At 41.8% G+C, this 15,998-nt stretch overlaps 2 protein-coding genes across 3 annotated transcripts; both read left to right on the forward strand.

Annotated features, from left to right (window-relative positions):
• The first annotated feature begins 4,019 nt into the window (after positions 1-4,019).
• On the forward strand, positions 4,020-5,041 carry LOC129778807 (transcription factor Adf-1-like). 2 transcript variants are annotated; one of them, XM_055785916.1, is made up of 2 exons: positions 4,020-4,195; positions 4,253-5,041. In XM_055785916.1, exons 1-2 carry the CDS (start codon positions 4,051-4,053, stop codon positions 4,825-4,827), a joined length of 720 nt encoding a protein of 239 aa, XP_055641891.1. In that variant the 5' UTR covers positions 4,020-4,050; the 3' UTR covers positions 4,828-5,041. The 2 variants fall into 2 exon arrangements, with proteins under 2 accessions (XP_055641891.1, XP_055641892.1); XM_055785917.1 differs by having other exon boundaries at positions 4,256-5,039.
• Positions 5,042-9,975: 4,934 nt separating this feature from the next.
• Positions 9,976-10,734, forward strand: LOC129773172 (uncharacterized). Its single transcript, XM_055776746.1, has one exon. The coding sequence runs from the start codon at positions 9,976-9,978 to the stop codon at positions 10,732-10,734; it is 759 nt and encodes a 252-aa protein (XP_055632721.1).
• Positions 10,735-15,998: the final 5,264 nt, after the last annotated feature.

Here is a 15,998-nt window from a genome sequence, read left to right on the forward strand (position 1 = left end):
AGTATCCCTTGTTCATTCCAACAGCCTTTGACTGCCTTTAGCCGTTATCTACGAGCTTTTTGGAATATTTGGGAGAAATATTCATCCATTCATCCAACAAAAGGTTTTTCAGATCCTTATTGTTAGAAACTTGATGGTTTCTAGCTTTCCTACGCAGACTACTCCTACAGTGTGGTGGAGTATGAATAACTTTTGAGCAATGGTAATGAGCAATGGCACATGAAACTCGCTCGGTTATTGTTTTCTAAAATTTGAATTCCCGATACAATCTCATCAATCAAACATTCTTATTCATTATACCAAATACACCAAAATGCTCGTATATAACGGGTAAAGGTAGCTAAAGGCTGTTGCAATGAACATGATAATAGTCCCCCATCATCCCCAATAGAGGTTTGAACAAAACGAGCTATCTAGAATATGATATGATGTTTCCCCAGCTTTGGAATCAGTTTGAGAAAGAAAACGAACTGGTTTTACTTACAGATATAAATTCAATAAATTGTAATTTTATTGCATTATCAAATGAGAAACCAATACCCAGTCTTATCCGCCAATGAATAACACAGTATCATCCGCAAAAAGATTAATATCACAAAAAAATAAAAGATAAATAAGAAGGGTTCTAATACACTGAAAAACATCAAGTCAATCAATTTTTATTTTCGTTCGATAAGTTCGATTATGAAGATGTTCATGAAATTCATCTGGCAACCATCACATGCGTTCACACGCGGTAAAACACTCCACGAAAGCTTTCTCTAGAATGTGCGAATTTTCCAGTGAGTTCAAGTATTTCTCGAACTCGATATAATTCAATATGAGAAAATTCAGTAGAACATCAGTAGACATTCGGAAAATTATTTATTATCCTGCAGCAAACTTGAATATTGCTTACATCGATCCATCGATGCGAAACTGACTGAAATTTTTAATATCTTATTGCACTCATCTTGATTGTCTTGTTCCAACTTTCTGATGTGGGCAGAGGCTACTGTCAAAGCAATGCGAATTCGTATTTTGTCGCAGCAAAAGCTTTGGAAATTCTATCTTTTTGGCTCTCTGGCAGGTGGTCCCGCGCTTTGTTCTGATTCGTTGATGCAAGATTTACAATCATTCACAATGAGCGCGATTTTTTTTCTCCAATAACGATTTTTGTTCTTCAACCAATCAAAGCAAAGCGCGAAATCACCCATGATAGTGATAGGAAACACCAAGACGGGTCTATGGTACTAGGTGAGGCCGTTTCGTCACTAAGTTGGTTAGGGGAGCGGTATATGAAAACAGTACGGAAGAAAGCAGAAGGGGAATTTTTTCCTTGAAGTGTGAAAGAGACAGACTGATCACGAGCGAGCTTGGGCACAAGCTTATTGTGTTTTGTTTACAAACAAAACACAGTAGACTTCCAAGATGGCTGAAGAGTGGTTTTAGCAAGTTGGCCCACCTTAGGATATACTTCTACGCGCTTTGGGAAACACTACATATATCAGACAGGTGGAACAATATATGCTAGCTGGGTGGAACGATATATCGAAATAAATGTTCAGCTCTATACATATGAAACACTTCATCACCTATTGCAAGCGTATTGTTGCATAATCATAATTATTTTTCAACATTTTTGTTAATATTCGATTGAACTTGTTAGTTTTTCAATGATAAATTATCTGGAATTTTAAACTTGCATTCACACTTCTAGCGTTATGATTTTGTTCTACCAATATAGTACGACCTTGTCCATAACAAATAATGGGAGTAATGGTGAGAGGGATGCAGGTTTGACAGACAGATTATGACAGTTTATCGTGCGATATCGCGCACCATTGCTGCACTGAAAAACTATCGCGAGCGAGTATATCGCATGCGATTAAATCCTGCATTGTAAAGGAAGCATGACGGAAAAAATTCGCGTAAATTTGTCATTATTGTGAAAGGTTGGAAAACATGCTGAACAGTTTTGCCCATTTCGCCGCATTGAAATCCACATCGCGTCACGTTAACCATGACAGCAGGGATGCCAGGTGATTCTTTCAAATGAGGGGCTTAGAATGAAAGGGGTGTAAGTGATTTGATCGATTTCTCTACATCGAGTTGTATTTGACAATGTGGAAGATAGGTCAGAACCTCATCTATCGGATTCTATAGCGAACTTAAATTGGAACTTTTTTGCAGTTGAGTTATTAACTAAAGAAAAAGTTGATGAAGAGAAATCGATCAAGTCACTTACACCCCTTGCATTCTAAGGCCCTCAAATGTCTTCACATGGTACAAAAAATGTCTTCAAATGTCTTCACAATCATATCGGGGGAAACTGAAATTCATAACATACTTTTCAACAAAGTTTGATAGCTTATTGAATGTTTATTCTAATTGGTATAGCGCATTTCATTAAACTTCTCTTGAGGTTTTGAAGTTTATTTTGATAAATGTAAATAAAGAATATACTGGGCAACTGTGAATTAAATTTTATAAGTTTACAAATGATAATTGCTTGGAAAAGTTTGAAAAAAGCAAGTGACGAAAGTCTCCGTTGATTATTAAGAACAAGAGTAAACAAGTGACACTGTTGAAAAAAGCAAGCAAATGACACTGGGACAAAAACCCTACTTATTTTGACGATATTTTCGGCCAATAGTTAGAATTACATGGAAATAATATCTCTCAAAAACCCACGTACGTTATCATACTGAAATGTCTTCATATATTTCATAATGTCTTTCAAGTGTCTTCACAAAATCAAATGTCTTCACAGTAAGTCGAATGTCTTTAAAATTGAAGACATGTCTTCAAACCAGGCACCTTTGCACATTCTGCAGAGCGAGATGGAGGATAGAAGGTGAGAAGATTCACAGGTTTTGGTTTCAAACTGTCAAACTTTGATTGATTAGTAGCCAGAAAGATAGGAAGTCCACATATCAGGCATACCAGACAGTTACTTAAATGGTACTAAATTGAATGTCTTAACGAATAACGTCGAAAGAAGATATACAGAAACTAATTACATATTTGCAAAAAATATTTTTAGCATTACATTCTTCATTTAAAAAAAACAGAACATATCACGAACTAAATTGTTTATTTTTTTTTTGTTTTCTTCTTATATCAGAATTAGTATTCTAATGTCTATTATTTTTGGATTTCAGAGAAGCTTCATGGAAGTTTATCTCTTGTCCACAATTGTAATTACTTTTATCACAATTAGGATGCTGAACACTTTATTCGTCTAAAACATGCACATGCGGAGTTTTCGTCTCAATCTAGGTCATACGGAGTGAAAAAAAAATTATCTTTCAAGTGCATTTTACATGAAAACAACTTGTAACTTTTTCCCACGATTTTGTGATTCGGACTTTGTTCATTTACGAAGGTTTATGAACTAGAATTTACCCAAGAGAGATTATCATTCTGCAGAATGTTTGCATTACTTTGTGACGTTGAATTCTTGCCAAACGCAGCTAAGGAAATTCAGAAAATGTTTATTTGAAATATTTAAATTCCTTGCCGGTTCAAATAATTGAATGGGTAAAATGTATGGAAACGAGAAAAACGAAGCGTGACAGCCGAACTATGTTCATTTAAGACGTATGCATTGATCTTGATTTTTTACCTTTCGAATGTACTTGATTGAAATAAATGCTGTAGTTTGTATTTTTAGCTATTTTAGTGAAAATAAAAACTCAAATTAGTTAACATTTAACGAGAAGTAAAATTGAATTGTAATTAAGTTTAGAACACCTCAAAAATGCTGAAATTTCAGTTTCTGCTAAAATGTCAGTTGGACCCTCATGATTTTGAACGCTAACATTAATTTAAGAAAAAAAATAGTTCCTTTATTTCATCCCATTATTTTTACTATTACTAACAATACTTTTCCTATAACTGGACTGTTATAAGAAAAGTAACGTACATAAACAAAATGTGTGACGTCACAAATTCAAAAATCTTCCCACCTTATATTTTTCATCTCGATCATATCTGGCATCCCTGCGCAGGTATGTTTACTAGCTGTGACGTCTCAGGTTAGAATGGACTTGTTTGTTTACTGTTAACATGGAGGTCGAATCAGATAGATTGATTTCCTTAGTTTTCTTGAGAAGAGCGTTGTGGGACAAAACATCGAAGCAGTACCGAGACAGGTTGTGTGTTAACAGTCTTTGGCATCAAGTTGCAGCCGAATTGGGAGTAAATACAACGTGTAAGTGTAAATAAACAATAATTTATCTGGCAATTAACCCAGGTATTTATTTTTCAGCAGATGCTGTAAAAAAGAAGTGGAAAAATCTACGAGACGCATTCGGGAAAGAGTTGCGGAAGTTCCCGGTAGCAAAATCCGAGGAAGGAGACCCATTGAACATTGAAAAATACACCACTTGGCCCCACTTCGAGTCGATGTTGTTTCTCAAAGATCAGATGAAACCCCGAAAATATGGCGGAAATCTTTCGGCTAGAGGAGCCGAGGATGATTCGGAAGATGTCGCAGTCGAGTCTGAGGAATCAAACGGAAATGATTATTCGAATGTATTCGAGATAAATTACTTGGAGGAACCTCCATTCATTTCCTCCACACAATCTCAAACTAGTTCTCAACAGTCAAACAGATCTGTAAAGCGGAGTAGCATTCAGCAGCTGGTTGAAATTGAGGCCAAGAAAATGCTGCTCGAACAAAAGGTGAATAAGTCTACCGCTGATGACGATGAAGATGAAGCATTTTTTAAAAGTCTGCTCCCACATGTGCGTAAATTAATGCCGGAAGAAAAGCTAGAGTTTCGCATGGACGTGCAAAGTCTCGTTCAGAACTATGTCTACAAGAGAAAAAAGGATTGCTAAATAGTCCGAATACACGCAACAATTCATTGAAATAATTTATTTGACTGTGTACAAAATAATAATAAAACCATGATGAACCATTTTTTAAATACATGAACCTGAAACATATTTTATTCGTTCATTTTTTTTATATTTTTTGCTTAAACAGGATTGAATATATTCGAGAAAGTCAAGAAACTCTTGGGGAACTAAGCGTAAGTGATTATAGATTGAAAACAAAACAAAACATTATGTATAAGAATCTCAAACATCATCGAAATTTCTATTATTTTGAGTAAAATTTTATTTCATGTTAGCTAGATAATAATTTCTATTGAACTACTTCATGTACCTGTCTTTTATTTCATAATCAGTAGTATCATAATCCCGAAATTAATTCCTCCAGTCCCGTTAAAATAGAAAATTCTTTTTGAATTCAATCTGGTATCTTTGTGTTCACAAAATAACTGTTTTCTTGTTGCTGTATGATAATGTGTTCAACAGTTTCATCCCACAGAGTATCGGCACGACAGCATGACTGTCAATGAGATGCGCATATATGTGTTTTTAGTGTGGTTGTCATTTGTTGTTGTTTACTTTGCTATTGTTATGGATCGAGTTATTGTTGATCGTCCATCGTAAAATCGTATCGTTTAATCATGTCGTGAATAAAGTTTGTTTTTATCATATTGTACAGAATGCGTTTCAATAACCCTGTAGCGATATTGTCCCAATGTAAGTCCAGGGTGCCGCGGTACAAAAGAGTGTTAAAGCTCGTCAGTCTGCGTATAAGGTGTACGATAGGGACACTCCATGGAAGCTGTCGTAAGACAAACCGAACGAATTGCTTCTGTACTCACTCTAGCTTGGCAGCTTGTGTTGTCTGGTATGGTGCCCATATTGGAACTGCATACTCAAGGATGCTGCGAACCAGTGTGCAGAACAGTTTATTGAGGGTGTACACATCCGTGAACTGAAACGTCCGTCTTCGAATAAGTCCAAGCACCTGAGATGAGCTGAAACATAATCTTGGAATCGCAATTTCGAGTCTAATATATTATTTTGGGTATTATTTAAGATCGTCGGCAGACATTTTCTTCGGCGACCTCAGTCGAAAGTAGAGATGGGCAAACCGTTCATGAACTGTTGAAAAGAACTAGTTCACCAAAAAGAGTGAACGAACGGTCGTTCTTTTTACTGGGCAACAGTTCACATGAATTGCTTACCCAGTTCAGAACGAACTGTGTACGAAGACCGCTGGCTGAACTGTGTATACAGTTCAGTACAGAACGAACTGTACGGTGAACGATGAAGTGTGTATGCAGTTCAGAACGAACTGTTTACGATGACCGCTGGCTGAACTGTGCGTACAGTTCAGAACGATCGGGTGTATGGTGATCGGTGTATAAAGGCCCATTTATACGTTGCTAATAGCTGACTTGAGAATGAGCAGCTACTGACCTGGTGAACTCGCTTGACAATTGGTTGACTCGCCTTGTCCGTTCACACAGTGTGAGCTGCTGACGCGAAACTACACCCAGAAGACTGTTGGGATAGGCAATATTCGAACCCCATTCGTTCGACCAGTGCGGCCGAACCCGATGAGCTGTCATCCTAGCGCAGCGGAGTGCGCGCCATTTTATTTTATTTAATTTTCTTCAATTGCCATTAACACGTTGTGAAGACCAGTTCGATTAAATTAACCTTTCTCTAGTTCTGTACATTCGCGTGCTCCGCGTTTCTTTTCTCGTACAACTGCCTGCCTAAATCCCATTAGGTTATGGGCCCAGTGATCGCGGTTACGGGAAGAGTGTAAAAAAGAGGAAAAAATAGAAAGAAAAAGGAAAAAAAAGAAGTGAGGAAAAATGGAGCGCGAAGCAGAATTTGCCCGAGTGCCACAATTCGACGGGTAGAACTATCCGCAGTGGAAGTTTCGGATGCTGGTTCTTCTGCAGGAGCACGAGCTCCAGGAGTGCATCGAAATGGAAGCGGAAGAAGTCGAGGAGTTGATTGTGGATGAAGAAGATTCTGCTACCGTGCGGGAGACGAAGGCGAAAGCAAGCGATAAACGTGCGAAGAAAGACCGTCGGTGCAAGTCGTTGTTGATTTCGCGAATCAGTGACAACATGCTGGAATACATCCAGGATAAAGAGTCTCCGAAAGCCGTTTGGACGGCGCTGGAACGGGTTTTTCAACGGAAGAGTGTTGCAAGCCGCCTCCATTTGCAAAAGAAGCTGTTGACACTTCGACACACCGGTGGCTCTCTGCAAGACCATTTTCTGACGTTTGAGCGGATCCTCCGGGAATACAAATCGACCGGTGCAAAGTTGGAAGAAATCGACGTTGTGTGCTACCTGTTGTTGACGTTGGAGCCAGGTTTTGCGACCGTCGTAACTGCCCTGGAAACGATGCCGGAAGGCAAGCTAAGATTGGATTTCGTCAAGTGTAGATTGCTTGATGAAGAAATTAAGCGCAGTGGTGGAAGTGCGTTCAGTGGTGCCGGTGCGGGTGCCAGTGGAAAGCAGCATCAGAAGGGAAAGAAAAAAAGTGCAAAATGGAAGTGTTTTGGGTGTAATCGTGAAGGGCACAAAATAGCCGATTGCCCGGACAAGGACAAGAATAACAATAACAATAAGAAGAAAGATTCGGCTAAATCTAGTGCACACCTGGGAAAGCAAGAAAAGAGTGTTTGTTTTTACAGCGGTGAGTGTAGAAAATTCTCGGAATCGAGCTGGATAATCGACTCTGGATCATCGGAGATTTGACGAATGATCGGAAGCTGTTTGTGAAACTGTTGCCGATGAAGGAGCCGATGCACATGTCTGTGGCGAAGGAAGGGGAAACCATCGTCGCCAAGGAGTACGGTGATGTAAATGTGTTTACTGTCGCTGGGGGTAAGTCGATTCCAGTTACACTCAAAAACGTTCTGTATATTCCGGAAGCCCGTGTGAACTTGTTGTCCGTTCGGAAGATGGAAATGGCCGGACTGAAGGTAGGGTTTGCGGATGGCGTCGTGAGTATCGAACGGGATTCGGAAGTGATCGCGTTTGGCGAGCGCCGGGGAAAACTATATGAACTTAATTTCTATCGCAAAAGCCCCTCTGAATCAGTTCTCTACTCGTGTGGGCGTGTGCCAAGGGAACTCGAACTCTGGCATCGGCGTTATGGACATCTAAGTGCGAAGAACTTGAAAGTGCTGATGGACAATAAGATGGTTGACGGGATGAGTGCGAAGGTGAAGAAATCCGGTATTGAATTCGTATGCCAACTGTGCGTCGCCGGTAAACAAACACGCAAACCGTTCTCTGTGCGCGAAGATAGACAATCGAAGCGTTTTCTTGAAGTGATCCATTCAGATGTTTGCGGCCGGAGGGCATCCACGGTGAACGATATTTCGTGACATTTGTCGACGATTGGAGTCGATTTACGGTTGTGTTCCTAATAAACTCAAAGGACGAAGTGTTCGACAGCTTCAAAGAGTACGAAGCAATCGCGAGTGCAAAATTCGGCGAGTGTATTGCGTTGCGATAACGGTGGCGAGTACGTCGGTCGGAAGTTCAAAAAGTTCTGCAAGAAGAAAGGGATCCAAATCGAATGGACCACCCCGTACAGCCCGGAGCAGAATGGCGTGAGCGAGCGTATGAACCTTCTCGTGGAGAAGGCTCGGTCGATGCTCGGCGATAGTGTTGTCGGTAAGGAGCTCTGGGGTCCTGCGATCCAGACAGCGGCGTACTTGGTGAATCGCAGCCCTGCCAGTGCGCTTGGTAATCGAAAGACACCGTATGAAGTTTGGGAAGGCCGTAAGCCGAACGTTCGCAATCTACGGGCATTCGGTGCGGACGTGTATGTCCACATTCCTAAAGAACGTAGAAAGAAGCTCGATGCGAAGTCCTGGAAGGGGATTTTCGTCGGGTATGCTCCATGTGGCTATCGTGTTTGGGACCCCAAGCATAAGAGGATTGTTGTTGCGCGAGACGTTGTTTTCGTGGAAGACTCGCATACAACTTCGAAGGTGAAGCCGAAACATGGGTGCAGTTCCGATGTGTTTCCGATTCGTGCAGCTCCAGATGAGTCCGAAGGTGAAAGTGACGTCGAAGAGGATGATTCGAGTGGATCGGATGAAGATGATTCGAATGGACCGGATGAAGATTCGGATGACTCGGAAGGGGATTCGAATGGCCCGGATCCAGGTTCGGACGAAAACGATGATGAGGACAACTACGATAGCTGTGCCGACCAAACGATCCGAGGAGAAGAAGCTGAAGAGCAGAAGGAGTTGACAGGATCTGGCAGTAAACCGAAACGGAACCGGAAGCCACCGGGGTGGCATCAAGAGTACGAGATGGATTATACGGGATTTGTGTTGAACGCCACGAACTTCGTCGACAACTTGCCAAGCTCACTTGCGGAGATGAGGAAGAGGCCTGACTGGGAGAAGTGGTACGCTGCCGTGCGGGATGAGATGGATTCCCTAGAGCGGAACAAGACGTGGACGCTAGTCAAGCTGCCTGAAGGACGGACACCTATCTCGTGCAAGTGCTTGTTTAAGGTGAAACCAGATGAGTCCGGTGATGGAAGTCGCTACAAAGCTAGACTCGTCGCGCGTGGGTTCAGCCAAAAAGCGGTATTCGATTACGCTGAGACGTATTCTCCGGTTGCGCGGTTGGACACCGTGCGTGTGGTTCTGGCGATTGCGAACGCGCAGAAGATGACAGTACACCAGATGGATGTGAAAACTGCCTTCCTTAATGGTCACTTGGAAGAGGAGATATATATGACTCAACCGGAGGGATTCGAGCGTGGCAAGCATCTGGTGTGTCGACTCAACCGATCCCTGTATGGCCTGAAACGGGCATCGAGAGCCTGGAACTCGAGGTTCCATAGCTTCGTCGAGCGATTGGGATTCCGTCGAAGCTTGAGCAATCCGTGTCTCTATGTGAAGGGTTCCGAAAGCAATCAAATCATTCTGGTGCTTTACGTGGATGACTTGCTCGTGGTCAGTCGACAACTGAAAGCGGTTGAAGCAGTGAAGCGGTGCCTCTCCAGCGAGTTCAAGATGTCAGACGTAGGCGAACATTTCTCGGAATGAGGATTGACCGGGACGTGGAAGGAAGAAGTCTGCGGATTAGTCAGCGAGTGTTTTTGGAAAATTTGCTTCGTCGATTCAACATGTCAGAGTGCAAAGCGGGATCAACGCCTATGGAGTGCCGTTTGCGTCTGAAGAAGGAAGAGGAGGCCGAGCGGACAGACAAACCGTACCGTGAGCTAATCGGCTGCCTCACGTACGTGACGTTGACATCCAGGCCGGACTTGTGTGCAGCAGTCAGTTACCTAAGCCAGTTCCAAAGCTGTCCTACGAAACAACATTGGGTCCATGCGAAGAGAGTGCTGCGATACATCAAGGGAACACTGGACTTGGGATTGGTGTTCGTTGCGGAGGACTCTGCGCCGGTGATCGATGCATTTGCTGACGCGGATTGGGCGAATGATCCGATCGACAAACGTTCGCTCACAGGATACGTGTTCCGAGTGTGCGGCTCAAGTGTCAGCTGGTTAACCCGGAAGCAATCGACGATTTCGCTGTCTTCGACGGAGGTGGAGTTGGTCTCACTGAGTACAGCCGTGTGTCATGGAATATGGCTGTTGCGTCTGCTGAAGGATTTGGATATCGAACCGGAGAGTCCGGTCGTATACCATGAAGATAATCAGTCCATGATCAGGGTGGTTGAAGATGAACGCGATACCGGTCGCCTGAAGCACGTGGACGTCAAGCATCGATTCATCCGTGAAGAGATTCAGCGGGGGTGTATAGTTGTCCATTACATCCCCACCGGTGAACAAATAGCCGACATCATGACCAAGGGGTTGCCGGTAAGTCGGTTCCAGAAGCATCGGGCCAACTTGGGGCTGGTGAGTTCCGGACATTGAGCGGGGGTGTTGGGATAGGCAATATCCGAACCTCATTCGTTCGACCAGTGCTGCCGAACCCGATGAGCTGTCGTCCTAGCGCAGCGGAGTGCGCGCCATTTTATTTTATTTAATTTTCTTCAATTGCCATTAACACGTTGTGAAAACCAGTTCGATTAAATTAACCTTTCTCTAGTTCTGTACATTCGCGTGTTCCGCGTTTCTTTTCTCGTACAACTGCCTGCCTGAATCCCATTAAAGACAGATTACTAAAATAAGCTACCAAATCTTTGGTAAGCCAAACATTAGTAGAATGTACAAATTTTCTGTAAATATTACCGACCGTTAGTAAAATAAATGTCAGATGCAATACACATCCATACCAACGATTGGTATATTTTACTGTACGTTATCGGTAGCTTTGACAATTGTCATCCCTGGCAACCGCGAAAAACTATCTGTCATCAATTCATTTTTTCCGTGCTGATAACAACAATAAAAGTAAGTTGTTTTGAATAATTTTTAAACATTACATATTAACGTTTGTTTTATGGCTTATTATTTCATTTCTGCTGTATTGTAGGTTTTCACATATGGTCCACCTAATAGCGCAGAGCGCAGAGAAACCGATTCACAGTGGTGGTACTTTGCGAACCACTAGTGGAGGTGGACGTATCGTGCTAGGATTAACCGGCGAAGATGGTGATAATTTGGTCGATAAACACTCGCATGATTTGGTGGACCACTCTTTTTCTAAGCTGGTTAAATGTGATACGTGTCAGCAGTACTTGCGGGGGCTGATACATCAGCGAAGGGACTTGAATCGTGAGCGGTGGAAACTGGCATTCGGACGGTAGAGTTGACCAACCGTAGTCAGCAGGTGTTTGGGCTTGGTCTTTGCTTTAACGTGGCCAAGCTGCCGGCGCCACAGATTGTCATAATACTTTGCAACGAGATCGAACAGAAAGCGATGTGTTACTTGGACCTGAATCTGTGCAAGCTGTATCGAACGACGCCGCCGAAATACGACGAGGTTAACAAACTGCGTGACTCACTCAACGAAAATCTAATCAACACCGATCTGAGCAGCTACTCACCGGAGTGTGTAGCCACGGTGCTAAAGAAGTTCTTACGGGAGCTGCCCGATCCGTTCATTTCGATTATGTTTTACGACAAATTCGTCGTAGCCTCAAGTAGGGTATTCGATACTTGTTTTATATAATTTTTTACTAACTATCGATGTATCTGTCCACACAGAAATTATCAGTGATGTGGTAGCAATGGCTTTGCATTTCCAGGATCCGCCAGTTTACCACAACATGACGCTCAAGTACATCATGATCCATCTGATACGAATATGCCGAATGCAGTATCAGCGGGACTGAAAAAGGAGCCGATAATACTGATACAAGTATGGTGTCATATTCTGATGTGTCCTCCTTGGGAGAAAATTGTGTACGTACACATACCAGTACGTACACATACCTGACTGACACATGTTAAGGCGTTTGTTTATTTTTTCCAGTCAAGTCGTGTATAACACGGAAAACCACTTGCGAATAATGGAACGCTGGACTGGAACGAAAAACTACCAAAATTTCTATCTGCTCCTGCGGTACCACCACGGAAAATCTCCCGAGGTACGGCTGTGTTACAGCAGCAGCACTAACAAAAAATATCCGGTTCATCCACTGTTTTACCAGCAGCATAGGCTACTTCAAAAAACCTGCGATCACAACCCCGGAATCTGTGATACAAGCGCTTTTGGTTGGGGTGTATATTAATGCCGGTAGCAATACAAGTAACGGAACAGTGGCTGCTGAAAATCGAGTGACAACGTTGATACGAGTAGTTGGTGATGCGAACACACCAGCTGACCTGACGGATCAAATCGACCGATTCCTTCCTCGATTTCCAATTTTATTTGTATATAAATAAATATTTATTATTTTTATTGATTACAAAAAATAGAAAAATGTTTGTTTTCATTAGAATTGAAAAGAAAACATTATGATTATATACCTCATCAAAAAACCATTGAACCGACTTTGGAATAACAAATGACCCCGTGTTGAACAAATTACATATATGTTTAGGGTATATGTTAAACCAATGTTGAACCGACCGCTTATAGTGGGTCATACTGGCCGGTTTGACATTTGTTTACCATTGTTATGCCGGATTTACAATCATTCATATTGAGCGCGATTTTTTTGACGTAGGACTACGTCTAACCGGAAGATATAGGGGGTGAAATGGAAATCTAGGCACTGAACAAGTAGGAAAAAATGCAAGATTTGGAACGCTTATAACTCGAGCATTTCTCAATAGATCGCAAAGGTTTTTGCATCAATTGATAGGAAATATATCTACGCATCTATCATAACGAATAACATTTCATTTTTCTTGAGATAAATAATTGAATAATTGTGAAATATCAAGCATTCTCAAAATTCACTATGTGCCCATTTTTGATTGGTTCATTTTGTGCTCCTCAAATCGTACCGACCAAAACGGGCAACCAGAGCAGCAGCGAAATGAATGAAGCACGATTGGAAAGGAAAAAGAAAAAAATGAACGAAACATTGGTCGCAGTCTCACACATGCGTAATTCTCGAGCCAGCCAGTCAGCTTAAAAATCCCCGCTCCGCTGCCGTAACGATCATTCTCATTCAAACCGTACACCACATCGGTTCGCATCACAACACATCAACAAACCAACCCAAGCACCCATGTCTGGACATGGTAAAGGAGGAAAAGTGAAGGGAAAGGCAAAATCCCGCTCGAACCGTGTTGATATGGAGTTCCCCGCAAGGGTAGCTAGGCCGAGCGCGTTAGTACCAGTGCACCAGTCCACCTAGCCGTCGTTATATAGTTTCGGCCGCCGAAGTGATCGAGTTGGCTGGTAAAGCTGCTCGCGACGATAAGAAAAACCGCATTCAGAACAGAACACATCAAGACAACAACAGGCAGTTGCAGCGAGTGGCGAGTGGCAAACGCAATCGCAAAACGGCAGCAGGTAGCAGAAGAAAAAAGTTTGTTCTTTTTACAATCTGCTTTGGTGGCAAATCCAGAACAAGGCGGCATCGAGGGCGTTCGAAATGGTTTTTTTTTCAAAACCACGAGTACTAAGTTTTCTAAATTGGAACCATTCCATAAAACAAGGCGCTTTTCAGGGCCATTAAACCTTCCAAAAAAGAGTTTAGGAAATAAAGTTCAATGCGTTCTAAAACATTATCCAAAATAATAATAAAACACAAATTGATGTTTTCATAATTTGTTTGCCAGGATCTGATGAGTATGTGAATTTGGCAGTAGTTCTGAGCTTATTAATAGTTGGGGACTTTCAAGATTATTCAATTTTCACCAACTCTTAAACTGTTTCCAGATTGAAAGTACAGTAATTTACAATTAGTTCGACATTTAGCTAATTGGACGGACATGTAATGCGACTTATTTAGTTGGACATTTTTGTAAACATAGAGATCCAAGTTATGACCGCACATTGAAAGTCGACACTGTACCACTGTCATCGCAAATGTTCAATTACAGGTTAAAATCGCCTCCAATGCGACACTGAGTGGCGCTTCGGTACGTTGCATTGAATGTAATTTACTGTAAAATATGTCACAAGCTGGATGGGAAGAAATTTTCCAACTGTGAAAGCTGAGGCGAGTGGCAAATGCAATCGCTAAACAGAAAGGTTTAGCCGAACAAGATGGGGATATCGAGTGACAACAAAACAATAAACTCTTTAGATTGAAGATAATTTTGTGATCCTGAAAAGGACCCTTTATAGCCTGCATGTGAATCCAACGAGCGAACAAATCGTAATGAATGTATTTTTTTGCCATCGCTCCCTTTTAACGCTCATTCGTTCGTCTCGTTGGACTCGCCCCTCTGGCTGAGTCTGCCGATTTGTCTCTATCCTGTGAGTGTGTACCGCTAGAGTATAAAACACGCGGACCCCAAAAAAATATCTTATTTTCTTTCAAACCGTAAACCCGTGTGGTTGTACGGCATCGGCATCGTGGACGTAACAAAGGAGGACAAGTTAAGGGAAAGGCAAAGTCTCACTAGAACCGTGCAGGTCTCCAGTTCTCTGTTGGTCGCATTCACTGATTGCTCCGCAAGGGTAACTAGGCCGAACGGATTGGTGCCGGAGCACCAGTATACCTAACAGCGATTATAGAGTTTCGGCCGTCGGAGTGCTCGAGTTGGCTTGCAAAGCTGCTCACGACAATCAGAAAACCCGCCTCAAGAACAGAGCAGTTTCGGTTCGGCGCTCATCAAGGCAACAATTAGTTTCAGTGAGTGGCAAAGTGCTTCTCCGGCACGTCGCATTAAATGTAATTTACTGAACAATATGTCACAAGCTGGATACGAAGAAATTTTCCAACTGTGAAAGCTGTGGCGAGTGGCAAACGCAATAGCTAAACAGGAAGGTTTAACCGAACAAGATGGGAATATCGAGTGATAACAAAAACACAACACCAAAGGTTCTTTTCAACCCTCAACATATTCATAAAGAGTAAACAGTAAACTAATCCATTTTTCAGTTAGATAGGTAGGTATTCACGTAGGAGATGAAAATAAAACAATATATTTAAAATATATATTTAACAAAAGCTGTCCCCTTTGTATAGTCCTACGTCACTCCGGTTATGTCCCCGACATTACCCACCCGTCTTTTTTTCTTCAATTACGATTTTTATTCGACAACCAATCAGAGCAAAGCGCGAAATCACCCATGACAGTGCGAAAAAAGATAGAACTCTCCAAGCTTTTGCTACGAAAATCGCGTTGCTTTGACAGAAGACGCTACATACATCACACAGGTGGAACAGGATATGCTAGATGGGAGGAACGATATATCGAAATAAATGTTTAGCTTTATACATATGAACCGCTTCAATAAGTGAGAGCTAAGTCTATCACCTATTGCAAGCATATTGCTGCATAATCATAATTATTTTTACACATGTTTGTTAATATCCTATTGAATTAGTTAATTTTTCAATTATTAATTATCTGGAATACTTGCATTCACACATCTAACGATATAATTTTGTTCCATCAATCTAGTACGACCTTGTCCATACAAATAATGGCAGTATGATTAGAGGGATGCAGGTTTGACAGACAGATTATGACAGATTATCGTGCAATATCGCGCACCATTGTAAAGAGCTGCTCTGTAAAATATCGCGCGTGAGTATATCGCATGCGATTAAAAGCTTGCATTGTAAAGGAAGCATTATTTGTTAATATGTACGAATAATTCG

The sequence above is a fragment of the Toxorhynchites rutilus genome, chromosome 3 (assembly GCF_029784135.1).
Source record: "Toxorhynchites rutilus septentrionalis strain SRP chromosome 3, ASM2978413v1, whole genome shotgun sequence".
In the NCBI taxonomy this organism is placed as follows: domain Eukaryota; kingdom Metazoa; phylum Arthropoda; class Insecta; order Diptera; family Culicidae; genus Toxorhynchites; species Toxorhynchites rutilus.